At 47.3% G+C, this 24,404-nt stretch overlaps 10 protein-coding genes across 10 annotated transcripts; 4 read left to right on the top strand and 6 right to left on the bottom strand.

Moving 5' to 3' along the window:
• Positions 1 to 346: 346 nt before the first annotated feature.
• Positions 347 to 1,171, bottom strand: GLAREA_08672 (Dihydrofolate reductase-like protein; the record flags this gene model as incomplete). The annotated part of the gene is made up of 1 exon (XM_008077633.1): positions 347 to 1,171. The coding sequence occupies one exon, from the start codon at positions 1,169 to 1,171 to the stop codon at positions 347 to 349; it is 825 nt and encodes a 274-aa protein (XP_008075824.1).
• Positions 1,172 to 1,854: 683 nt separating this feature from the next.
• Positions 1,855 to 3,357, bottom strand: GLAREA_08671 (RING/U-box; the record flags this gene model as incomplete). The annotated part of the gene is made up of 3 exons (XM_008077632.1): positions 1,855 to 2,057; positions 2,106 to 2,452; positions 2,501 to 3,357. 3 exons carry the CDS (start codon positions 3,355 to 3,357, stop codon positions 1,855 to 1,857), a joined length of 1,407 nt encoding a protein of 468 aa, XP_008075823.1.
• Positions 3,358 to 5,071: 1,714 nt separating this feature from the next.
• GLAREA_08670 ((Trans)glycosidase) lies at positions 5,072 to 7,364 on the top strand (the record flags this gene model as incomplete). Its single annotated transcript, XM_008077631.1, has 7 exons — positions 5,072 to 5,432; positions 5,482 to 5,698; positions 5,749 to 5,933; positions 5,988 to 6,412; positions 6,465 to 6,680; positions 6,737 to 6,877; positions 6,924 to 7,364. 7 exons carry the CDS (start codon positions 5,072 to 5,074, stop codon positions 7,362 to 7,364), a joined length of 1,986 nt encoding a protein of 661 aa, XP_008075822.1.
• A 1,290-nt stretch (positions 7,365 to 8,654) lies between these two features.
• On the top strand, positions 8,655 to 9,314 carry GLAREA_08669 (Glyoxalase/Bleomycin resistance protein/Dihydroxybiphenyl dioxygenase; the record flags this gene model as incomplete). Its single annotated transcript, XM_008077630.1, has 2 exons — positions 8,655 to 8,957; positions 9,024 to 9,314. The coding sequence occupies 2 exons, from the start codon at positions 8,655 to 8,657 to the stop codon at positions 9,312 to 9,314; spliced, it is 594 nt and encodes a 197-aa protein (XP_008075821.1).
• A 2,937-nt stretch (positions 9,315 to 12,251) lies between these two features.
• On the top strand, positions 12,252 to 13,155 carry GLAREA_08668 (uncharacterized protein; the record flags this gene model as incomplete). Its single annotated transcript, XM_008077629.1, has 2 exons — positions 12,252 to 12,955; positions 13,005 to 13,155. 2 exons carry the CDS (start codon positions 12,252 to 12,254, stop codon positions 13,153 to 13,155), a joined length of 855 nt encoding a protein of 284 aa, XP_008075820.1.
• A 1,471-nt stretch (positions 13,156 to 14,626) lies between these two features.
• Positions 14,627 to 15,000, top strand: GLAREA_08667 (uncharacterized protein; the record flags this gene model as incomplete). Its single annotated transcript, XM_008077628.1, has 2 exons — positions 14,627 to 14,777; positions 14,855 to 15,000. The coding sequence occupies 2 exons, from the start codon at positions 14,627 to 14,629 to the stop codon at positions 14,998 to 15,000; spliced, it is 297 nt and encodes a 98-aa protein (XP_008075819.1).
• Positions 15,001 to 15,176: 176 nt separating this feature from the next.
• GLAREA_08666 (P-loop containing nucleoside triphosphate hydrolase) lies at positions 15,177 to 16,583 on the bottom strand (the record flags this gene model as incomplete). Its single annotated transcript, XM_008077627.1, has 1 exon — positions 15,177 to 16,583. One exon carries the CDS (start codon positions 16,581 to 16,583, stop codon positions 15,177 to 15,179), a length of 1,407 nt encoding a protein of 468 aa, XP_008075818.1.
• Positions 16,584 to 17,253: 670 nt separating this feature from the next.
• Positions 17,254 to 18,681, bottom strand: GLAREA_08665 (uncharacterized protein; the record flags this gene model as incomplete). Its single annotated transcript, XM_008077626.1, has 1 exon — positions 17,254 to 18,681. The coding sequence occupies one exon, from the start codon at positions 18,679 to 18,681 to the stop codon at positions 17,254 to 17,256; it is 1,428 nt and encodes a 475-aa protein (XP_008075817.1).
• Positions 18,682 to 19,910: 1,229 nt separating this feature from the next.
• GLAREA_08664 (uncharacterized protein) lies at positions 19,911 to 20,778 on the bottom strand (the record flags this gene model as incomplete). The annotated part of the gene is made up of 3 exons (XM_008077625.1): positions 19,911 to 20,170; positions 20,263 to 20,378; positions 20,705 to 20,778. 3 exons carry the CDS (start codon positions 20,776 to 20,778, stop codon positions 19,911 to 19,913), a joined length of 450 nt encoding a protein of 149 aa, XP_008075816.1.
• Positions 20,779 to 21,570: 792 nt separating this feature from the next.
• On the bottom strand, positions 21,571 to 24,073 carry GLAREA_08663 (Cyclin-like protein; the record flags this gene model as incomplete). Its single annotated transcript, XM_008077624.1, has 3 exons — positions 21,571 to 23,349; positions 23,474 to 23,607; positions 23,659 to 24,073. The coding sequence occupies 3 exons, from the start codon at positions 24,071 to 24,073 to the stop codon at positions 21,571 to 21,573; spliced, it is 2,328 nt and encodes a 775-aa protein (XP_008075815.1).
• Positions 24,074 to 24,404: the final 331 nt, after the last annotated feature.

The raw sequence follows: 24,404 nt of genomic DNA, 5'->3' as shown, positions 1-24,404 counted from the left end.
AGAAGTGCCATAGAATGTCGCCGCCGGTGAGCATTTAATGAGAAATCTTAGCATTTGATTGGTAATGGACGTCGTTTCTGGAACATGTCCGGAAATTTCCCAAGGCAACACCTGAAAACCGAATGAGATTTATTTTTCCGATGTCGATGGAAGATAAATCCGTAAGGCGGCCTGAGTTGCCGATAATGCGGCTTTCGTAGTCGGAATTTGCCCAAGAGTGGGCAATGAGCTTGATAGTCGACCAAATGCGTGTAGCAGCCAATTGCAATTATTTTTCGTCAACAGACAGTACAATCGAAGCTTTCGTGGATTTCAAGATTCCGACGCTTCAGTAATATCAAGTCGCTTAACCATCCAGCTTCATCTTGCCGCACAGCACCACATCCTCTCCAAGCGGATACCACTTCACACCATCCAGCCTAGCAGCCGCGATTGGCTTTCCACAGCTATCGTTCCGTCTATCTGGCAACACAACCACACCACCCTTACCAAGCCACGTCGGAGCAATCGTCACAATCACAAACGAGACCAGCTCCGCATTCTCAGGCGACATCAACTCATTAATTACCCCCGCACCACCCTCGATCATCACACTATTCAGCCCTTCCTCCTTCAGTGCCCTCAATATATCCCTCCACCCTAATTTCCTCTCCCCACCCGTATCAATCTCAATAAACTTCCCTCCACACCCCTCCAACACCTCTCGTTTCCCACCCACCTCCGCACCCTTCGTAGTAATAATAAAAGGCGCTTTCCCCCTTCCCTCCCTCGCGAGTTTCAACACCTTAGTCTCACCATTAACCTCCCATCTCGCCCTCGGATCCAGCACAATCGGTCTAGGCTGACCCTCTAGTCCCTCCCCTCCATATCCGCCCACACCCTCAATACGACAGTTCAAGCTCGGGTTATCTGCCACGGCAGTGCCGACGCCGATGAGGATTGCGTCGTGGCGGGAGCGGAGGTAGTGTGTCATTGCTTTTGATTCGGGGCCGGAGAGGGCCGTGGGTGCGCCGGGGGAGAGGGCGAGTTGGGAGTCGAGGGAGGTTGCGAATGTGAGGGTTGTGAAGGGGTAGGGTGATGCTGTCGAAGGAGTTTTGGGTGGGAGATGAGGTTCGAGAAAGGTTCGGTGGATGGATGGGTAGTGGAGGACGTCTCTGGGAGGGTCAGGCATATTTGTTGTTTTGAAGGAATGATTTGGATTCGAGAGGGGATGTTTGATTGGTAGCAATTACTGAATCATTAGGATCTAATTGTGGGATCTTATTGAGCGATGAACAATAAGAAGTGCTTCATCTGAGAAACAAGAGGAAATATCTCCCAGATTACTTATTTATCCCTTGAAATGATCGAACTTGATTTTAGCGTTGACAATTAAATGTAGAGAAGAAACATCGGCGACGAAGCTGTCTGGTCGTAAATGTGGCCCAAGCTCCTCGAGCTCTGGGACCGACGTTCGGGCCGGGTGTCCGACATCATTATTTTCATCCATCATCACAATATGTTAGTTGAAAATCACAACGCGGATGTCGAACCAAAAGGGTATGAGTATGTAAAATGCTATAAAATTATTCTCGAGGCCGTGTGGATACTTGGAGACATACTGCTCTTCATCCTCGTGTTACACAGAGTAATTTGGCACCGCCGTGCCACAGAGATTCCGAACCCTAACCACAGGAGACCCTAATATTCAAGGTAAGATATGCCATAACTAGTGAACAAAATATCTGAGAAACATGAAACGATCTTCATCAATCCACTACACAGATCTGTAGTTTATTAGTGCGACCGCAATCAATGCACAGTAAAATCATTATCTCCCCAAAAATGATAGATCTTACCCACTATTATCATTAATTAATCATCATCCGTGTCATCATTTCTGCGATGTCTGCGATTCCTGCGAGTGTTCCGCCTTTGCCTTTGCCTTCCAGGGCGCATTCTCAAAAACGCATTACCCACGTAACGAACACATCGACGCGGTCGCCGTGATGGACATATCCATGTATGACCTGGGTAGTCCTTTAGGCAGTCCCAGCAGAATTCGTGTCCACAGAGGCCTACAACTCGTCAATAAACTAAACTTAAGCATACTGTCCTGGACCTACAAGTCATATGCTGGCATCCTCCGTTCTTATCAATTCTCAACCCGCAGTTCTTTTTTGGACACGCCTTGGTGATTCTTTTCACTTCTTTCTTGCTTCCTTTGTCTTGCTCCTTATTCTGGATTGCTAGTCTAGCGTCGAACTCCTCGCAGGTCTCACCTTCGTGCCACGGAACATTGTGTCGAGAGCAGGAGATGACTGAACACATGCTGCAAGCTATCCTAGGAGGAAGAGTATCTGACCCCAATTTTGTTGCAACATGGATTTGACCAAAATTACAGGTTGGAGAGGTACAGTAGCGGAAATTGGGAACAGATGATAGGTAATGAGTGAGTGCGCGCTTGTCGTATCTAGGATGCTATTAGTAAAGTGATTAAATCAAGGGTCATGGTACTCACTCCATAAATGCCTCCGGAGACGCAAATTCCTTCATCCCCTCATAACCTATATGTTCGTCACAACTTGGGCATCTGATATCATTCCAGTATCTTGTTTGTAAAGAGTTGTCGATTGAAAATGTGAGACAACTTGTGCAGCACTCAGCAATACAGTGATGACAAGACGATGATGGTGGATGCGGAGGAAACTCAGAAGGGTCCTTCAACTCCCAACATACACTACAAGCCATTTTGTGAGCGGCAGCTTGCTCGATTTCTGCTTGTGCTCTCTCCAGTACAGCTAGAGATCCCAGGTCGCTGTCGGCTTCAGGTGGTTCTGGATCAATCAGCCACTGGCCTTGGCTAAAAACTGATTCCTTCCACTGAGGAATAGTTTCGTCGGATATGTTTGACAGATCCTGCGCCTCACTTATGGTTCGAAACATTGCATCTGCCCAAGAAGTTGTTGTATCCCAGGTTGTTAGTGAACAAATGCTCATTCCATCATCTGGAGGGCCAGCGAGAATGGCTGGGGGACCACTAATGATGGCTGGCTCCATTGTGTCGGGCTCATTGTGAAGGATAGTGGGCGTATTTGTATTTTCAGTCTCTCCGTTGGTGATTCCCGGCTCACTGTTTGACTGTGTGGAAGTAGAATCTCCAGACTGTGTTATCTCAACGTCCTGAGGATTGTAACCTGATGGTACGGTTTGGGGTCCCAGGTAAGTGCAATCTATACCGTCGCTCATACTCAGTGGCTCTCCCGTGCTACTTGCGGTTGAGCTAGTCTTGCGCTTATATTCTGGCTTCGAATATTTCCCAATGCTAGCCGTCTTCCATCTTTCGAGTGAGTATCGTATGTTCCGAGGTGTGACCATCGTGGCCAACATCGTAATTCACACGAGCCAGGACGGTCTCTATCTAGCCTGGTTCAAGCCTTTGATCGTCTCAAAGATGCTTCAATATACTGTCGTACGAGCCGCAAACAGAGATACCCCTTGGTGTTGAGCTGCTACGGAGTCGCTATCAGGCGTGTACATGGAACTCAAGGTGAGTTGGATTTACGAGGGTTGAACAAGGCTCCAAGTTAAGTTTCGAGAATGCTTAGGTTCGTGGTTGTATGGCAAGGCTGTGAGCGAACCGGAAGTGTGATTGACGGCTACGCTGCTCGCTTCGGTTGCAGCCACTTCAAGATAGGTCGAGATCTGAGTGGGTGTGACCCAAGCAGACGCAATGGCTGTGCATCCGCATGAGAGACAGGAAAATCAATTGGTCCAGAAGCGCACCCTGCGTTGTGACTCTGGCGGGCTGAATATGCGATTGTCTCTAGTCCGCAATGGATCATCGGTGAGCTTGACGTCGGAGTAAAGTCTGATACCGGTGTCGAAATGGAGATAGAGTTATGGAGTTGGGGAGGGTGATAAGGGTCGCGAATGGCCATGTGGAAGACACAATCATGTTGAATACAAAGCAAGGCCGTCGGCCTTATGAGCGTTTTTGACGGGGGAAGGCGTGCCATTCACCCCCAAAGCAAACTGGAAGCCTTGCCAGGAGTTGCTGATCGAGGCGAAAGAGCAAGCCCGAGTTTAGGTCCGATATCACCCCGGAGCCGATATTCTGCCGCTTTGCCTTATCTCCGACATCAACTTCGGAGTCCTATCTCCTGAACAGTTCGCAAACAACATCAACATCGTGGCTTTTCCAACCTCAAACAACTTCAAGTATATCTACGGACCAACATGTCATGATTGCTAAGACGGTAGACAAATCATTGGCATAATGAATTTGTACTCCTCAAAAAGCAAAGGCAATCCCGACTGCGACCTAAGTTTCTCTTATTACGTTATTTGAAGCCGGCGAAAGCTTCTACTTTGTCGCTCTATTAAAACTCGCGATGCGCCTCTGCTTCTTGATCTAAGCTCTGGAGACACTTGTTTTCTTCGTGTATCTCGCCAGTACTTTCTGGGGTGCATGGTTGATAAACAATCCTCTCGGAGATTCAACGCTTCGATCTCTATACATCAAGGCGGATGTGCATGCGTACCTTCCCTATTCCTTTTATCTTCCGGCGGTATAAGTTTACCTCATATTCACGCTGCCCACACAAGAGACGCTGCTGCAGCATGTCAGCAACCTGTTTTCCATGCCATGCTCGGGCTTTCTTTCATATTCCTCTTTTGATTGTCCCTCTGGAGCGGGGAATTCGAACAAGGTTCTTGGCAACCAACAACTATGCCCGAGTGGGGAAGCCGGTTGAATGTCAAAAACCCATGTTCGTGCCTTCTGTTATTCATCGCCGTTAGGTCAGTCGATGAAATACTTGCTCGAGATGCAGTCATGTCCGTCGTAGCTGCTTCGACTGATCTACAATGCAGCAGACTAAAGTCGGGTGTCAACGTTGCATCAATGCGGGGTCGCGCAACTTGGTATATTAATCAAGAGAGAATAGTCGTCTGGTAATAGTGGTGACTGAATTCAACACTACAACTTCTTATCACTTTTATCCAAACGTTTAGGATATTCTTTTTTCTTGAACATTATTTCGCATTTCGCTTATTTGGGACCAGTGACTCTCCAATCACTGCCAGAAGAATGAAGTTACACTATGTAGCATTATGTCTAATTCCAGTCTCATTGGCTTTTGTTAGCAATAGCCCGAAGAGTGACATCAAGGGAAGTTCAAATCTTGCTATTGTAAATCGGCAAAACGGAAACACGACAGGATACGCAGTCAAGAAACCACCACTAGATACACCTTGGACATATAAAGCTGGTACGAATCCCTGGCCAGAGTATCCTAGACCCCAGTTACAACGATCTCAGTGGAAGAACTTGAACGGAATATGGACATACCAAAATGCGTCTGGGTTGGATGCAATTAATAGCCCACCAGTCAATCAACCGCTGGAAAATGAAGTATTAATCCCGTCGTGTCTGGAGTCTGGACTTTCCGGTATGTTACAATCCGGTTCAGTTCAAGTAAGCTCTCTGACAAGTTTCAGGAATCCAAGGTGTTGATACCATCTACTCCTGGTTTTCGACTTCCTTCACCGTTCCATCAAACTGGACAGGCGAGCGAGTGCTTCTAAACTTTGGTGCCGTTGATTATGAAGCAACAGTTTTCGTCAACGGCCAACAAGTAGGATTCAACCGAGGAGGGTATTTTCAATTCACGATCGACGTGACAGACCATCTCTCAGCAAATGGAAATAATGAATTGTGAGCTACAACGCAACCAAGAATGGTTTGCGTCTACTAATTTCTCGAAGGCTTGTTTTTGTCCACGATCCTACCGACAGCGGAGATTATGTGATTCCCATTGGGAAGCAAACACTACGTCCATCCCATATCTTTTACAGGCCATGTAGTGGGATTTGGCAAAGTGTGTGGATTGAAGCCGCGCCAGCGAATTACATTACTCAATTGGACCTCGCTGCAGACATGCATGGTCAATGTAAATCATTCCCAATCACATAGTCGTGTCGTGGGAAAAGCTGACTTCGACTAGTAAATGTCACAGCACACAGCGCAATTACAGACTCGGGTATTGCTGAGAGAACCCCAGTAAAGGTTGAAGTGCATGATAGTGGCACAACCAATGTGATTGCAACCTGCCAGGGTACTGCCGGTCGAGAATTTCAATGCACTGTTCCCTCGCCAAAGCTATGGTCTCCAGACTCACCTACCCTTTACAACATCTCTGTGACGCTTGGCGCAGAGACAGTGTCAAGCTACACTGGATTCCGAACGATTTCTCGAGGTATGGTAGGTGGGGTAGAAAGGCCTCTTCTGAATGGCAAATTCATCTTCATCTTTGGCACTCTTGACCAAGGATACTGGCCCGACGGATTGTATACTCCGCCGAACCGAGAGGCTATGGTGTATGATATCGAAACTCTGAAGAATCTGGGGTTTAACATGCTTCGCAAACATGTAAGTAAAGCAAGGCTTTTGATAGAGAGGGTAAGCTAATATTGGCTGACAGATCAAAGTCGAGAACGCTCTTTTCTACCAAGCATGTGACCAAATGGGTATCATGATCATCCAAGACATGCCTTCTCTTCGGCCACTACAAAGCTACACTGGTCCAAACTGTGAGAATATTCCCTATTTACCGAATGTAGAACAACAAGTCGAATTCGATCGACAGCTGGAGGTTCTCGTAAACCAACACAAAAGCTATCCGAGCATTGTAACATGGGTAAGCATAATTGAGTGACCGTGGTTTCGCTTTTACACTGACGATTCGCTCGATAGGTCATTTATAATGAAGGCTGGGGCCAAGTGACCACTACTTATCCCGAGTTTGGGCTAACAGATCGAGTGCGACAACTCGACCCAACCCGTCTCATCGACAGTACATCAGGTTGGTATGACCACGGCGCCGGTGACTTCAGCGTAAGCCTTTCCCTCTCGCCAACCCCCCATCTATTAACATACTCAGGACAACCACCACTACGCAAACCCCCAATGCGGCTCCCCCTTCTACTCCATCCAGTCCTCCCCCTACGACCCAACCCGCATCGGCTTTCAAGGCGAATTCGGCGGCATCGGCCACAATCTCTCCATCGCCAACCTCTGGAACGTCCAAGACGCTATCAACACTATCAACCAAACTTATGAAATCGATACGTCACTCGAAGCGTGGAACTACAGAGCGCACATTCTTCTAGGAGAGTTAAGGGATCAGACGGCACTGTTTGCTTGCAGTGGGGGCGTGTGGACGCAGACGACGGATGTGGAAGGCGAGGTTAACGGGTTGTTGAGTTATGATCGGAGGGTCTTGAGGTGTGATGTTGAGCAGTGGAAGAGGGATATTGGGGCGTTGTATGAGGCTGCTGCTGGGAGGGGGAATGGGACGGTGGTGGTGAGGGGGTTGGTTTGAATAGTGTTGTTGATGCTTTTTAGTGATGAGTAAGGATATTTATGGAAGAATGTGTTTTTTTCTTTGATTCCCTGTGCTGAGGGTCCGAGTTCGCACTACACGGGATGAGTCTGTAACGATGGCTTGATGATTGATTCAACTTGTTGGAGGAGAAGGAATTGCATTATTATCATCCGATAAATGTGTAGAATTTAAGCTTATCTCTAGCTTTACTCTTATCTATCTTTTTAGAACATAGAGACTAACATACAGACTATAAATTCTGGTGAGGATCTGGTGGCCGCAAAATATAGAGCTTTGCCAGGTGCCCGCCCGTCTCATCGGAATTTTCGAACTGTTAGTATTAAGTGACTAAAAGGCCTCGCTTAGACTCGTACAAGCTCGTATAAATTTATATCAGCCCGCCGTCGCTAACTCACTTAATATACCGATTGTTTGAACAACATATCCCTTTCACCGGATTTGAATTGGTTTTCCATTTCATAGATCGCACCCTGAATCTCAGGTCTTTAACGAAGGCTAGAATAACCTTCCCCTCCATAAGAATATCAATTGATTGAGCTGTTATATATTCTTTGGTACTGTGTAGCTACATGTTAATGTGCTAAATTCATTAGCAACCGGTTCACTCATCTTTCTACTTAAACAATTTCAAGGTTTTCAAGTCTGAGATCTACGTAATTCTGTGATTACTGTCAAACATTACTACTTTTACATATGATGTAGGAGATGCTAGTTACAAGAAACATAATACCCATCACATTCTCTCCGTACAACAAACAATGATCTTAGTTAGACGACCGAGGCGCATTATGAGCTACGCAATAATTTGCAAAGTGGCGGGAAAGAGTTGTTCGGAAAGCGGAGACGTAAGCCAGCTGTAAGACAAGATTGGCAAATGCTCATCTCACTCCGGAGGTTGCATCTTATCTCCGCACAGGGTATCAAGTCTGTCATAGCTGACGACTACTTGTAAGCACTGCTCAGGCTTTTATAAATTCCAAATCGTGCGCTAAGATTTTATAATTTCAAATCATGTGCTGAGTCTGTATATAAATGGCTCCTCCTCTCCTCGTCTCAAACAGCTGACAGCTAAGTACCTAAATATCCACTCATAATTGCGTATTCTCTCTTCAACCTTGTCAGATCTTTCGCTGTTGGAACCTCACATCGGTCATTGAGATGTTGAGCATGTATTGGGGGTATACCACTGTTCTTTTCTGCTATGCTTTTAGCTTGACTGTCGGTTTGAATATCGAACACTCTCGGTACAAACGAGAGAGTTCCCAGATGTCAACCCCGAGCTTCCCAGAAATCATCCCCGGCACCGATGGACCGGCGGATTCAGAAACCCTCGGATACACACTAAATCACCACGCCATTCTCGTCAGCAATCTTACCAACACACGCAAATTCTACGGCGACGTGCTTGGAATGCGACACGTCTTCACCTTCCGATTGAACCCGCAATGGTCTTTCATGTTCTTGGGTCACGCGCAGGGCGGAAAGAACGGGACTGGGTTTCAAGATGCGGCGACGATTGAAATGGAAATGAGGAATAGAGAGGGCTTATTAGAATTTCTCAGCTACGAAGTTTGTGCCTCACCACCAGCTTTTAAAAAGCTATGAATGTGGTATAGACTAACTTGAATAACCCAGGGTGCTACACCTCCGCCAACCCAAACACGTCCTCACTCATCCTTTTCACATCTGGGGCTCGTCGTCCCTAATATCCTGGCCGCGCAAGCTCGAATGGAAGCAAAAGGCGTTACGATTGTCAAAAGAGTGGGTGATGCAGCGCATGCCGAATCGGTTATTCCTGCTGCTTTCGGGTTTCCTGATAAAGATGCTTTTCAAGAGGCGAGTCCTGGGCTTCAAATGCTGGGCTTTGATGGGGTGTTGATTATTGCTGATCCTGATGGGAATTTACTGGAGGTGATGCAGCAATAATGGTTTCGATGCAGGGTTGGATAGAAAGAGGTTTATTTGGAAAAGGCTATTGACACACTGACTGGACTGCATTTCATCGTTGTACGGGAGAGGATTGTAAAGCTATTGAGTGAACCGCTTTGGAAACTTGATCATCCCTTGATGATTTCTTTAGCAAGAGAGCTAGAATGATTGACAAAGTGTAGAAAACTGTAGAATGTCAGAATTTAGTTTTCTGGATTGTTTATAAAGGGTTCACACTTCCTTTATGCAGAATTCTGTTGTTGAAGAATACCGATTTTTATCGGAAAGAGAGTCTGATAAATTGTGATGGGACCAAGTTTGTTGACACAGAAATCAGTAACAATCGACTTGAGAAATGTCTCCAAAGTAGACTTCCAATTAGTGATTACTCCAGCGTCTCTTTGCCAGTTAGTCGACTCCATTCAATTCCAGACTCGCAGCCAAGGCTTGATGAGCATCTTCAACATCCAAGTTTGAAGTTTTTAATATCGATACGTAAGTAAATAATCGACTAAGAACCATCAGCTGTTCGAAGAACTTTCAAAGCTGCGAGCAGAAGAATATCGTCTCAATACTACTTGGACAGGTTGGAATCACATACAACTCCCAGCTCCTTGAGTTCTCAGAAGAAGACTGACCCCTCCGTTTCAATGTCAGCCCGCAGGAACTAACATGAACATCCGCATCTTTCCTAGATAATCTGTGTTACTAACTGGGACCAATATATCTGCCGTGTCAGCAGCAGAAGGTTTTCGCCCGTGGCACTTGGTTCTTTTTTTGGTATCAGTAACGCAACGAGCAGCGACATTAATCTTTGCAAATCACCCCCAAGGATATGATCAATTGGCGACTGCATGATAGTCTGATGACACGTATTAAATATAGTGAGCCTTCCTCCTTGTAGCCAATTGTCTTTTGGAAGCTCACTTTTATGTGCTTGTGGCGATAGCCTCATGCCACAACTGGGTGCTGAGTCTTAGAAGGACACACTTGCCGTAATAGCCAGCCAAGCTCCAAAAGAAATTGCATACGTCGAATGTAGGTAGAACTCCTATACAAACTTTAAGCGAGATCTTAGAGGTCACTCCCTCTAATTTTCCTCTTCATGAGTTCCATATCAGGCACACTTGCAAATCTTGGTTAGGGCAAATGATGCAATGAGACTTTTTGGCTAGACTCGCTTGCACTGAGTCTTTTCGTTAGAGTGACCGTCGCAGACTGTACGACATCAGAGATAAATAGAACATTGATTTCCTCTCTTTCTTAAAGCACACGATACGTCAACATTGCACTTCCATGAATTTGTGACCATTTCACCAAAGACATTGCAATAAGCAACTCGGTCTGCTTCTTGATCTAACGTCACATTCCCTATCAAGCACAGTGGAAAATACCGTGGCGGAGTATTCGCACACGAATCATCATTTTGGTTACGATAAAAAAAGGATGGGCGACTCCCGCAATTGTGATGGTGGTACTGTAATTGATATGAACCTGCCAAGAAGCAACAGAGGCAAATATCCAACCTTCACGTAGCTGATGTCCCAACGAAGTGTCATGTCTTGCGATCTCGAATAAGCATTTTAACACACCCATCAACCTATAGATGACAGACAATTCATTACTTGCTACTTAACCTAGAAGAGATCACTGTCCCGTAAAATTTGCTTAGCACCTTTTACACGATCTGTTAAGCATTCACGAAATGTTTTGATTTTTCTCCAGCATATACTCAATGATCGAAGTGCCAAGAGAGGAAAAGCGACGACCGAAGCGGCAGAACTCAGAATCGGTTTGTATACTTTACTGTTTCCAACGACAGTCTAAATGTAACAGCAAAGTAGAGATCTTTGACCATTTTCATCAACAAGAGAAATGTGATGCTAATGCCATGTCAGAAAGAAATCACTGATAATCGAATTGTCTTTGAAATGAAAGTATATTCTATTTATCGTTGAACTCAACGACAATTTCGGACAGGCGGACAATTGCACTGATATGACTTTGAAATCAGAAGCGAAAATACTTCAGTTTCGCATGACACAGACCTTATTTCATGCCGAGGATTAAATTGCGGTGTCTACTCAGGTGGCGCGTTGAGGCTTGAAGCTTAGTCGTGTCTAGCCTCTTGGTCAAGTCTTGTTTTCCACTTGTGGAGGAAATCCTCGGTTCAGATGGAAGAAGACGAGTCAAAATAATTCCATATTGATGTCCAACAGCGGTTTCGCAAACACAACACTAACATTGGATATTTCCCGGATCCAGAGATAGTCTAAATTAATGTTCCTGATACACACAAGGAGAAAATTCAACAGATATAGATCACTTCAATGCTCTCGCCCATATCCCCGCACCCCCAATGCGGGGAGAACCGCCACGTCGGTAATGATGATCGGCTGCCTTTAGACCACACCGTTCCCCGGACTTTCCCTTGGATTAAAATAGCTTGATACGCTAAAACCAAGTCTTCAAGAATTTCCCACAAGAAACCCAACTCCGCGTGGAATGATTCCGTTGAATTATGCAAGGCCTTACCGAATTGGGACTTCTTCTTCCCCCTTTTCACATCAGTCGTACTCGGAACTTGATTTAGAGCCAATCAAATGGATTTCCTACCGTAATGAAGCTCGAGAGCTAAGTTTGTTTAGATTCGAACAAGAGTCTGGGCATCCATAGATGCCGAATTCTGTATCCACTCTGGTCGAAATCGAACCTGTTACTTTGGAGATGTGGATATCAAGTACAATGCTAACAGGATCCCAATGGACTAGGACAGTAGTATACCAGGTGGGTGGAAATGCATATTGTATTTGTACTCTTCGAACTCCCCCTCAACTTCACCCTCCAAGTTGAAAACCAAGTCTCACAGCTCAACTCCATACCATCGCTCCTCTATACCTCCCATCATCTAGAACCCTCAGCTCCTATTCCACCATGTCTTCACACTCAGACATCGGCGACAAGCCAAACTTCCAACACAATGGCGATACTCTATCCCGTCAACTAACAGTCCAACTCTCCTCCGAGCAATACGAACGACTATTCTTCCAGCCCAACGCCGCCAAAGGAGATCTTGCCAAACGCCTCGGAAATCCCACACTTCTCGGCACACTTGGATTCCTGGTTCCATTCTCAGTAACGCTCTTCAGTCTCCTACAATTCCAAGGTTCCTCGCCGACCACTATCGTCGCAGTTTCCGGAACCTTTTACGCATTCGGTGGTATCCCACTGATTCTCGCTGGTATCGGCGAGTTTATCATCGGAAACACCTTCCCAATGACCGTGTTTATTATTTTCGGTGCTCACTTTGTGTATCTGGGATATACCAACGATCCGCTTCATGCAATTGAAGCCTTCTATGGAGAAAATGGTGCGGGAGCTTTGAGTCAGGCATACAACTCTGGACAGGGCCATTACAGTGTCGTCCTGGCATTGGTTGCTTTCATCTTCCTCTGTGGATCTTTAAGAACCAACGTACCCTTCGTCATCATATTCTTCTCCCTCATCTTCCTCTTCAGCTTTCTCGCTGCCGGTTATTACCAACTTGGATTCAACCCAACGGCTGCCGGCGCTTCTCACGCTTTCTACTATTTCAAGATCGCTGGAGGCTTTGGATTTGTGGCTATGATTATGGGCTGGTAAGTCAATCGTTTCTGACTTGTGCGTACTCAACTAATATCGGAATAGGTACTTGGCCATTGTGTTGTCATGTGCTTCCACTGGAGTTCCATGCCCACTTCCTGTTTTCGACCTCAGCTCCAAGCTTGCCCCAAAGAGCGTGGATGGTGCTAAGGAAGAACATGCTGGCAGTGGCGCGAATCCAGCATTGAGGGCATAAAAAAGCCCTGGGAGCTGAGTCCGAGATACTCGGCATACGAAGAAGAGACGACATCGAGTCAAGTCAGGTGACATAGTCTCGTGTGTCGACTACATGTCCGTAGTCTTGTAGCAGGAGAGCGATGCGGACTCAAGATGTTGAGATTGTTCGGAAGAAAAAACAGTACAGCAAATGCCACAATGGCAAAACATGCAACTTGCGTCTGGCTCAAACTCTTTGTAATGATAGCACAGCGAGAAAACCAGCAAAATAACGAATCAAAAACATTGAAAAAATAAAATGACGTCCTCTACAGTCGATAATCCATAGGTAGTCAGTGTAGGACTAACATGATCATGCTCCTATTGAAGAGATTTTTGTCAAATTTATTCTCGCATACCTTGAGTGTTGCACGTTATTGTCAACGAAAGCCCAATCTGCTTTTCCTTTTTTCGCATATTCAATTAACTTATTTACATGATCAAAGAGCCAAGAACGAAGATCATTCTGCTGTTAAAACAGTACAAGACGCGTTGAGGACCGTCTTCGCAACCAAATTCTCAATCCAGGAACTACACTCTCGTTTGGGTATTGCTGTTCGCCCAAGGTGTAATAACCGGGCTGTAATCAGCCAAGTATGTCGTATTGACCAAGTCGCAACAACGAGGAAATTGTCCCAATTTTGTTGATTGTATTATTCTTCAGTGGCGTCAACTAGTGAAAAAAAGAATATTCACAGATCTCAAACCACTAACGAAAATCATGACCGCACGAGACCGACACGTCAACTGCGTCAACATCCAAAACCTCACCAAACCTCCCCATCACCCCAATCCCCAACCTCCCCATCTCATCAATCAACCCCATACCTTCCACCACCAAACACAAACCACTCTACACGACACGAACACGAAAAGTCGCGACCCTCGATGCATGATTCATCACCCCCTCGTTCCCAGGCCAGCGGAGTACTCCACCCGGAAACTAGTGCGTGGCCCGGTGAGATCTTAGATCGTGTTCCTGACGCTAGTTGGGGATGGGAATTGGAATTGAGGATCAGATTCGTGAACAGAAATGGGAATGGAAAAGGAGGGTTTGTTCTGAAGGGACGTGGGATTTATTTCTGAAGGATATGGTGATGAGAGGTATATAGATAGATACGGGTCGGAAGTCGTCACAGAGAGTTCTGCCAACGACGAAGTCTGCCCAGCCTCAAAGTAACTATCCGTAAATCCCATCCACCAAAGCACAGACAAACCCCCCCAACAACACGGGCGGTAGCATATTAAAAGGTGTAGATAGTGGAGTGAGTGGCAGTGTCATGACATCAAGACGTGCTCGTGTAAATGATCTAATCACTTCCTCCTCCCCTCATATCCTCATGGAATGATACAAATACACCACATAAACCGCCATAATCAACAACCCTCTCAGTCAAACAGCTCTACACTCACGAGCCATCCAACCTCACAACACATAACACACCCTCAAAATGTCCTCCGAAATTCCCACCGGCGCCGTCCAAGACAACGATTACACCATGCGGTCCTCCCAAAAAGGCGGTCCTATCCCCGTCCAATCCGACGATGCAAAAATCGAAGATCCAATTGACGCTGAAGTCGCAGACAGCGATCAACAACTTGGTATTACCCCCCTTTACATCACACCCTCCCCCCCAATCCCTCGAAAAACCAATGAATGTGGGCTAATTTTGTTGTAGTGAAAGATGACAAAGAAGCGATTGACCAGTCGAATATCATTTCTGGGGGCCGGACAAGAGGTGCGAAGCCAGAGGGAACTTATCAGGAGCCTGGCGATGAGGAGGGACTTCCTGAGGAGGATGGGAGGAGTGCTATTGCGCAGTAGATACCTGATGATTGGAGATTTGGTTTGGAGGGTGGTAATGAGATGACGAGGTTGAATTGCTGTGCCGAGTTTTGAGCGCTGTGTATTGTTGTCATATTATGTACTTGGTATATTACAATTGTACAATCATCATCAAGATAAATTCGAGTTTTTGATGAGCGATATTTCCTCGAATCTTATGCAGGAACCCTCATCCCCTCATGCTCCTCCGCCTCATATATCCTGGGTATCAAACCAGGGGCCTGCTCAATAGCCCCCTCCATATCATTCTTATTAAACAAGAACAGCCCCTGTATCGCAGCTGTACTGGTATGCATTTTACTTGTCTTTTGACCCCCCTCGGGAGCAATAAGATCAAGATCTTCGAGTCTCTGCAAGAATCGACTTCTCCCAGCGCCATCGCCGTCTATGTCTCCATAAAATCTATCCCACATCTCGGCGGCCTGATATCTGGTCGCTTGTCCTATCCTGACTGTCAAATCCACTCTTCCTGGGCGAATCAGTGCCTCATCTAATCGATCGATGTGATTTGTTGTTAAGAACGCGATCCGTTCTTCTCCTGCTGCCACACCGTCTAGAGCATTAAGCAAACCAGAAAAGGTAACCGTTGCACCATTATACCCATCGGACTCCGTCTTTCTTCGATTGACAAATGCCGCATCAGCATCTTCGAGTAGGAGAATCGTCCGAGGAGGCAGTTTCGTCAGAAGCATTGCCAGTTTATCATCCGTAATCCCCCGTTCGCTCAAATTGATAAGAGAAACCCCGAAATCTAGTTCACCAGCCAGTGATTGTATAAAGGAGCTTTTACCACTCCCAGGAGGTCCATACAACAGATATCCTCTCCGATACGGAATCCCTCTATCCACATACCATTTCTGGCTGTCAAGAAAGTCCTTCACATCACTGACTATCCGTTCCTTAATCCCCTTATCCAATATCACCGAGCTCAACGGCCTCTTCTTCCTCGGGTTCCCAAATGGTTTCCAGTCCATCGAATGCCCCTGCGCCGTATGCATCACCGTCTTCCCCTCCTGCGCCTCCACCGCCAATTCATGTGCCTCCCTGAATATATCCTCAAACAGATGCCGCTGAGCATACAACGTCGTAAGCGTAATCGTCTCGTGCGGTTCGCCGGTCGTCATATTGGAACTACTCTGTTTCTCCCGACTGACCTGGAAATACACTCCTTTATGCCGCATAAAGTACCGTCCATACCCAGCATGCAGCATGAAACTCGCATGTCGGGGCTTATCGAATATCGACGTCGAGCTCGTTTTCATCGACAATTGATGCAACCGGGTCATTCGCGACTGGATAAAGCCACCGGTAGGACGCGGTAGAGACATCCATGCTAACAACCATCCGTAGGAGTTGTCCTGTTTGCTGATCTCGACTTCGACGAGGAGCCGCCGTTTTAGAGCTCCAGCTCCGAGTATGATGGATTTGCGCCCGAGAGAGGCAGCGGCTGCCAGACCAGCAAGACCGGCTCCGCCAGCGAAGACGGGGTTTTCGAATAATGCATCGAGGGGGAGGAAGGAGGTTGCGCTGGATGGAGGGGTTGGTGGTTGGGATGTTGACATTGTTGAAGTGTGTACGAAATTTTGTTGCGGCTTCCGCAGCCGAAAGCGAAGCCGTCACGAGCCGACGGAGTACGCGACGTACCGCATTCCAATGACGACTGTAATATAGGACGACTTTTGTTGTAGGACTTGTCTGCGACAGATACCTAAGATATTTTTGTAACCTTAATGTACTATATTTCAGACTTTGGTGATCAAATGATATCCCCGTTTACCTAGCAACAGTCAAATTAGTCCTTTGCCAGAAAATACTTTAGGTATCACAAAATGAGTATAGCAAGAGTAAAAGTGAAATAATCTCATAAACCGTCAACTTAGAATTCATCAAACACCAGAAACGCACCAGAGTGAGTCTGAAATAAATTAATCAGGACTTAAATCATTTCATAATTCGTATCTCTATATATTTCCCCTTTTTGGAAAGGATCCGTAATCAAACCAAGGACAAGGTATCTAAATCCTATCCTGTCCTATCCCAAAACTCCACGCTCGATATAACCCACCAGATCTGCCAGAAACCGTCTATATATACCCAATATGCCGTAAATCTAACCCAGAACCATAAGAAGACCAATTTGCCTCTAGAAAGAAAAGTCATATAGCGTCGTGAGGCTTTCGGGATTCCGCTCCGCTTTACCCATCTGATCACCTATGCCATTCACAAACCATCTCACCTCCAACTAAACCTCCTCCCCTCCTTCCCCCTCTCCAACCCGCGTTCCCTACTTTGACCTCTCGGACTCCTACTCCTCCCTACCCCCTCCTCGCCCTCCACCCCCTCCCAGAACAAAACCAACAATCCCACCCCCCTCCCAACCTCCCACCTCCTTCCCCCCAACACGCCCACCCGTTCCATCACAAACCCGACAAACCGCCTCATCTCAATCCTCATATTCGGGCTCCTAACCCAGCGATTCTTCCAGCACTTCCGTGTAATAGCATCAAGAATACAGTCATCCAGCAACCTCTGAACCTCGTTATCTTTCTTCAATTCTAGGATAAGCGCGTGGATCATATCGAGCGTGACGCCCTCAGATACGATGACCGGGGCGGAATGCTGGCGGGCGTGCGTTAAAGGCGGTTTAGAGCGGTCGCTGAATGTGAGGTACGAGGAGCGTTTGCGGGTTGTGGAGGAGGATCTTGATGTGTTACGATCGAGACGGTTGAGGAGATCGCGGACGGCGTCGGTGCTGCGGTTTGAGATTGAGTGTTTGCGGGTGAAGACACGGCCGAGTTCTTCGCGACAGACGTTTAGTTCCTTGCATAACCCGCGTTTCCATTCGAGGTTTAGCTTTTTGTTGTTCTTGATGCTGAGTTCTTTGACGGCGAGGAGGAAGATGAGGTTTCGTTCGAAGGAGGCGGTTGTTTGTTCTTGGGCTAAGAGACAGTTTTGGATGTCTAGCAGAATCGTTTTGAGTTGGGTGAGTTGGGAGGGAGAGAGGCCGGGTGGTGCGTCGGTACGTGAGCGAGAGCGGAAGAGGGAGGTTCGGGATCTGTTTCTTGGTTTGCGGTCGAGTTCGAAACTGGAGGAGACGCTTGAGAAGGAGGAGTCGTGTCTATCGTGTCTTTCTTTGCCCTTTTCGCGGCCGATTCTCTCTGATCCTGCTACGGAAGGAGGTGGTGGTACTACAATCGCAGATTTTCTTCGTAACATACTCGAGATGCTCGAATTCCTTCTATGTGGAATAGGCTGCGTTTGTGGAAGGTCCTTTTCGGGCGGTGTTGGCGGGAGATCTGGTATACATCTGGATCTACTGGGTGATCTCTTGTTCTTGCTTCCATCTTCTCTAGTATCATCTCTGACAACACTCCTCCGTCGACGTTCCGGCTCTTTCGTTGGAACGACAGTAATCTCTTCTTTTAATCTCCTCCCAAGAAGCAATCCCGCAGCTTCTTTCAAACTCTGTCGTCTTCCTCTTTTTATAGTCCCATCAAGCCCAGCTTTCTCCTTCCTCCCATACGTGCTATTTCGATATAAATTCTCGTTCCCATGGAATTTGGATTCATGGTATATCTCGGGAGAGGTAGGAAACGGCGTGAGATTTGCGTGGGAAGAAGGTAAGGTGAGCGTAAACAGATTCGACAGTCGTGATGGCATCGTGAATTCGTTTTCGTATATTCGTTACGTCGTCCAAAATAATTCGCAAAGCATTCGTCTCGCATCCAATCGTCCAAACACGCAAAACCACAAAATTTCTCCAAAAACCTCAAAACCAAGAACAAACCCAAATATCAAGAAGAAACAAAAATATCCCAGAACCAAGATTCCCTCTTCCAAACCCCTCCAAACACCTCAGAAAATCTCCGGGCCCCTCCCTGCCCTGCTTGTAAATCGTCGTGTCGTGATGCTTTCTCGCCTTCAGGAAGTTGATTCGCACACATCCACGCTGCGTATGCGCACAGTCCGCCCCGTCCTATCAGTACCCACGATCAACAATGCATGGAAATCAAGATTGCCACGGTTCTGGGATAAGCAGTAGCAAGTTTGCCCCACTACTAGAGTCCTCGGTCTGGATTTATATCTCGATAATAAACAAAGTTCGTAGCTTTTATGAAAGAAGAAGCGTTTTACACCGCCAGAAAAAAACTCCCAAAGGAATAAGCAAAAATCCCACATACCCCAACCCAACACCCTTCCCATCAATTCTCAAAATACGAAATCCCGGGTGCTGTGGTATAGATGCAGTATGCAGTAACACGCCCCCTCGCCTCACCGTCTAGCGTCCAAACAATGCATGATCAAACCAACTTGAGACACGAACAGGAATAGCAGAGCCCAGATATACGCGCGCCTTAATATGCTTCGAATCCGAGAAACACAAACCCAATAACGCATCCACGAAAAAGCTTTGGCTCTAGTCAGACCGAGGACGTGTCTTGGTGGATGTGCTGTCAAGCGGTACGATCATGCGGGTGAGTTGGGTTGTGCCTGAGATGGGTGGGGGAGGAGAGACTTGAGAGTGTGGTATTGGGCAGGGGAATGGGGGTCGTGTTTCTGGATATATGAGTTGATTCGTAGATATATGTGGTTGAGAAGGGAACTCGTGATGTGTATGCCAGCGAGCTTGCGAATTCGGGATGTTGTGAGGTACGACGAGGTAACATCGCGTTGCAAGAAAATATACTATAACACAATGACAATAATTTCACACAATGTATATTCCTAATTGTTTTAAATAAGAGATCTAGAAAGCAAATATACCTAGCCAACCGACGGCTACAGCGACCCTGACCCGAAACGATCCCTTCTTTTTGTCCTGTGAGTCCTATTTCCCTCACTGATCATTGTCCATTACATCGTGCAACCATTCGAGAAGGAGTAATGATCTAATCATCGTCCTCCTCGTCAGCAGCAACGACTTCATCAACCTCCTCGAGATCGTCGTCGGCCGGGACGACACCTCCCTTGACTTGCTTCGCCTTGGAAGCTGGACCTGTAGCCGCGACCTCATCATCATCAGCGGAATCATCCTCGTCATCTATGCCATCCTCTTGAGGCTCGACTTCCTCGACTTCGTCCTCGTCGGCGGGGATCTTGTCGGCAGAGACAGGACCGGTTTTACGCTTCTTCTTGGCTGGTTGAGGTGCTGGTTGGATATGTTAGTCAATGTTGGAGAATGCCACAGTTGGAAGAAAGGGCGCGATAATGGAATTAGAATGATGGGAGGGAATTCCATACCTGCTTCAACCTTTCCATTCTCTTCTTCGGCGTCTTCATCATCCTCTTCGTCCTCATCCTCATCATCGTCGGAATCAGCAGCTGGGGCGCCTTCCTCGGCATCCGAGTCCTCATACCTACACAGCTCAAGCGTCAGCGATATTCATCCATTGCAATGCCATTTAAACATATAATCAACATCTCCATGCTGAACGACCGAGGCACTCAATGAGCCGCGCGACTTGCGCATCATCAAGTCCGCTCGGCGCATCCAATGCGCTAGGCAGATCAAGAGCCCCTCGACTTCAGCAAGAGCCCCTCGACTTCAGCAAGAGCCCCTCGACTTCAGCAAGAGAACCATCAATTGAGCATCCGATAACCCATCAATCACCCCAAAAAACCACAACGCGACACAAGAAAGTCGCCAGCAAAGGGTGCGCAACAAAAGAGTGCAGCCACCTACTCCTCCTCCTCCTCGCTCTCGTCACTAGGCAGAGCCACGAGCTCCTCATCCTGCTTTCTCTTTCTCGTCGCCATGGCCGCGGGTGATATATATGAACGAAATAGAAATGGAAATGGGAATAGAAAAGCGAGGTATCAATGGGAGAGAGATGGGATCAAGCGTAAGCGGAGTGGGAAATGCGATGCAGTTGGAAAGGGGAAAGGGAAGAAGCAACAAGCCAGCTGGGTGGTGGGAGGAGCTGGACCGGCGTGCTTGCTTGCTTGCTTGTTGGCTGCGCTGCCCAGGTGAGAGAGGGGAATGAGCTCACTCGCCCTCCCTCTGGAGCTCCGCCGCAAAATGGAAGCTCGGACCTAGAACGAGCTCGACTCGAGGACTCGCTAACGTCACCGATTATTCTGCGGATTCGAGGAAATGGAGGAAGAGGCGCTATGCTAGATTGGGACGAGAGTTGCGCAGGGCTATCTATTTTCGGGGTTAGTCTACTGCAGGGGAGATGGATTAGCGGTGGATCTGGATGCGATATGTTCCCCGCGTTTGGTCGAGAAATGAACTATTGCGGACGACCGAAAGACGATTGTAATGTATACATCGAGGGCCATCGTCGTGTAGAGAGAATGCTTCACATGTGGTTAGGAACAGCTTTGAAAAAATATACATTGTGATAGTCAACCTTTACAAGATTGATACTTCAATGGCGTTTCGCTGGGGCAGGGCCGGAACTGCCATCTGATTGTACACGTCGGGTATCTCGAATGCCCACCCGCAACGCCTCTAATTGTGATGTCTACCCAAAAAGCAAAGACTTCAGTTCTCCATGTATGACCCGCAAACCCCAAAACTGTCCTTTATCATTCCACGCCAACGCCTCAATCGTAGTCATCATCCTCTGGACCATCGAACCCACCAGGGACGTCGATATCTGGAATACTATCGTTATCGTCGCCGAACCCAGTATCGACGTATTCTTCGTTGTCTTCAGGCATCTCATCCTCATCATCTCCTTGGGGTTGTCGCTGCATTCCCTTTCTCCAATCGTCTTCTTGAACGGTAGACTCCCCTCCCTCAGAGGGAGCAACACTTGTCCTTCGTTCGCTGCCACCCATTTGACTGCCTTCATCTTCAGGAGCAACACTCCCAGCTTTGCTTTCTGCTGCTTCGCTCGTTTCGGAGGCAGCCACACTTTGAGAGCGAACAGAGGCCGTATCGGCAACAGATCCTGCAACGGAACCAAGCTCACTTCCAGCTCGACTGTTCGCAGAACTTCCATAAGCGCTGCCCTCGGTACTTCGCTTTCCATCAAACAGACCCCTAAGCTTTTGGTAATCAATCTTCTTGGATTTTGTCATTTTGACCTTTTCCATCGTCTGCACAGCTGCTTCTGCAGGATCCATTGGCTCATGACCTTCGCCGATCTTTGGCTTTTTCTTTCTGGCTCTCCTAGCTTTGGGTGGTCCATCCTCTGCGAGTTTCCTTTCGAACTCTTTCTTTTGCTTCAGACGGAGCCAATCTTTGTTGTTGTTGATCCAAATTTTTTCCTTGATGAGTGCCTCCTCGGGGGACAGAATCATATTCTCAACCTCGGGGTCCCCTGCGAATTCGTCTTCTCCAATATGTACGTCCATACACACCACTGATTCCGGGACTAACAGATAAGTCGAAATTCTGTCTTCGGCTTGAGCATAAGCAATGGCATGCTGCAAAGTGTTCGGGTCTGACACAAGTTCAGACATTTCAGCCTCTAGTTGGCGTTCGTCATTTTCCCATGCTTGACTGACACGCACTTGGATTTCCTTCGTAGGACGTCTCCCTCGCCCACTGTAAGCAACAGGATTAGTGGAGGTCATTCCCGGCTCATCGTCAGCTTTTCCATAACTTTCTGCAAGATCATCCAGGGTTTGACGAGTGACCTCTTCCAGAGAAGCTTCTTCATCTACAGCGACTTGACCAGCCGAGTTTCGGAGTCCTGGATCTATATTGGAATCGGCAGTGTCCGAAGATGATTGTCCATTTGATTGAGCGTGATCAGGTATAGGTGGGATTGCGAAGCCATCTGCGTCCCGGCGCAGTTCGGTTTCTGGAACTGTTGATTTCTGTCGCTTGTTGGGTCCCTCTTCCTCATCTGCCTCATCATCATCGGGATCATTGTCTCCCTCGGTCGCACCGTTGCTTTTACGCTTTCTCTTTTTCTTGGTTGCTTGAAACTCTTCGGTCTGCTGGTAGAAAGAAGGTGGATCGTGTGCTGATTCAAGGAATTCATGGTTGAGGAATTCATCAACGGTAAGGTTGCTAGTGGGCGTCATCTTGAACTCGTCAAGGCGTTTTTGGATGGTGTGCGTAGTGACTTTGACGATATAGACGACTTCAGTGATAGTTCGTCGAAAGTTGTTCATCCGAGCGGCAAGAATTAAGCAAGCGCCGCACACTCCAGAAGGTCTCCTTCCAACTACCATCCAATCGAGACTCATACGCTGCACCATTCGTACAGCATCTTCAGCCACCTTCTCGGTGAGTTGACCAAACTCTAACTTTGCAGCAAACCTCCAAATCAAATCTTCGGGTACTACAGGATAGATGCCACCATTTAGTGTGACGGATGTATGGAGCGCCTTAAACGTTCGTCCAAGCTTGAATACATTGCATTGGGGCTACCAAAAGGTTAGCAAGACTAATACAACCCGGAACGAGGATACTCACAGATATTTTGTCCGCGAAATCAATAAGCATCACACGGCAGGGTTGGGTCATACGGCACGCAGTATATAGGCATACCGCACAAACCATCTCGGTCCGCCGTCCTTGAATGAAGTTGTTCATAACAGCCAATTTCAGTATCTGTACTCCATGCGTGACCGTGCTCTCTTGGATGTGAAGTTGCTGAGCCAATTGATTCATGATTCTTTTTCCTAAGAAAGAAATCAGCAACGTGATAAGGTCATCAGCCTCCTAAAACATACCATCTCTAATTGTAGCTTCCCTTCCCTCTCCCTCATTTCCCATTCCTCTCAGGCCTGGCCCAGAGCTTCTCACACCACCTTGATCGGCGCCCAGGTAACTACCTTGCACCACGGCTGCACCAGAACTATTCTCGCCGAATTGGACCTCGGAGACAATGTTTGAATCGTCAATGACGGTACCACATCCCATACAGATTCCATCTTCGATACCTCCACCCGGACAATCTTCTCTTCGGCACACTTTCTTTCGCTGGGCACGCTGAGCCTTGGCTCTGGCCGCTTCTTCCTTTTTCTTAGCAGCCTCCTCTCTTTTTTTTGTAAAGATGGTAGGTGCATTGATCACCGGCCGACTGGATTTGCTGGGAACGGGTCGACGGGGAACATTGGGCTTATGGGTTGTGGCAGTTCGGGCCATGATGAAGATATACTCTTCCAGCAGAAAGAAGTGTGACTATGACTGTATCCTCCTCCGCCACCCTTGTTCAGCCCCCGCTACCCCGCGATGGTCTTCGTGCCTTACCCGTCAAGCTGAAGGTAACAGCAAGATGAAGCTCTTGTGGGGGACGATCTCGTGATAAAGGCAAAGCAAGTGGTGATAGGGACGCTGGGTCGACTTCGGAGGTGAGTGGTATGCTCGTTATGAGAATCGCAGAAATTTATCGACGAATTGGCATGAAGCAGTCTTCGTGGGGCAATGGTCGAGTGGATGGGAAATTGGGCAGAACGAGAAATCATTTTTAGATCCC

The sequence above is a fragment of the Glarea lozoyensis genome (genome assembly GCF_000409485.1).
Source record: "Glarea lozoyensis ATCC 20868 chromosome Unknown GLAREA1, whole genome shotgun sequence".
NCBI lineage: Eukaryota > Fungi > Ascomycota > Leotiomycetes > Helotiales > Helotiaceae > Glarea > Glarea lozoyensis.
This window is presented reverse-complemented; position numbering and strand designations above follow the sequence as displayed.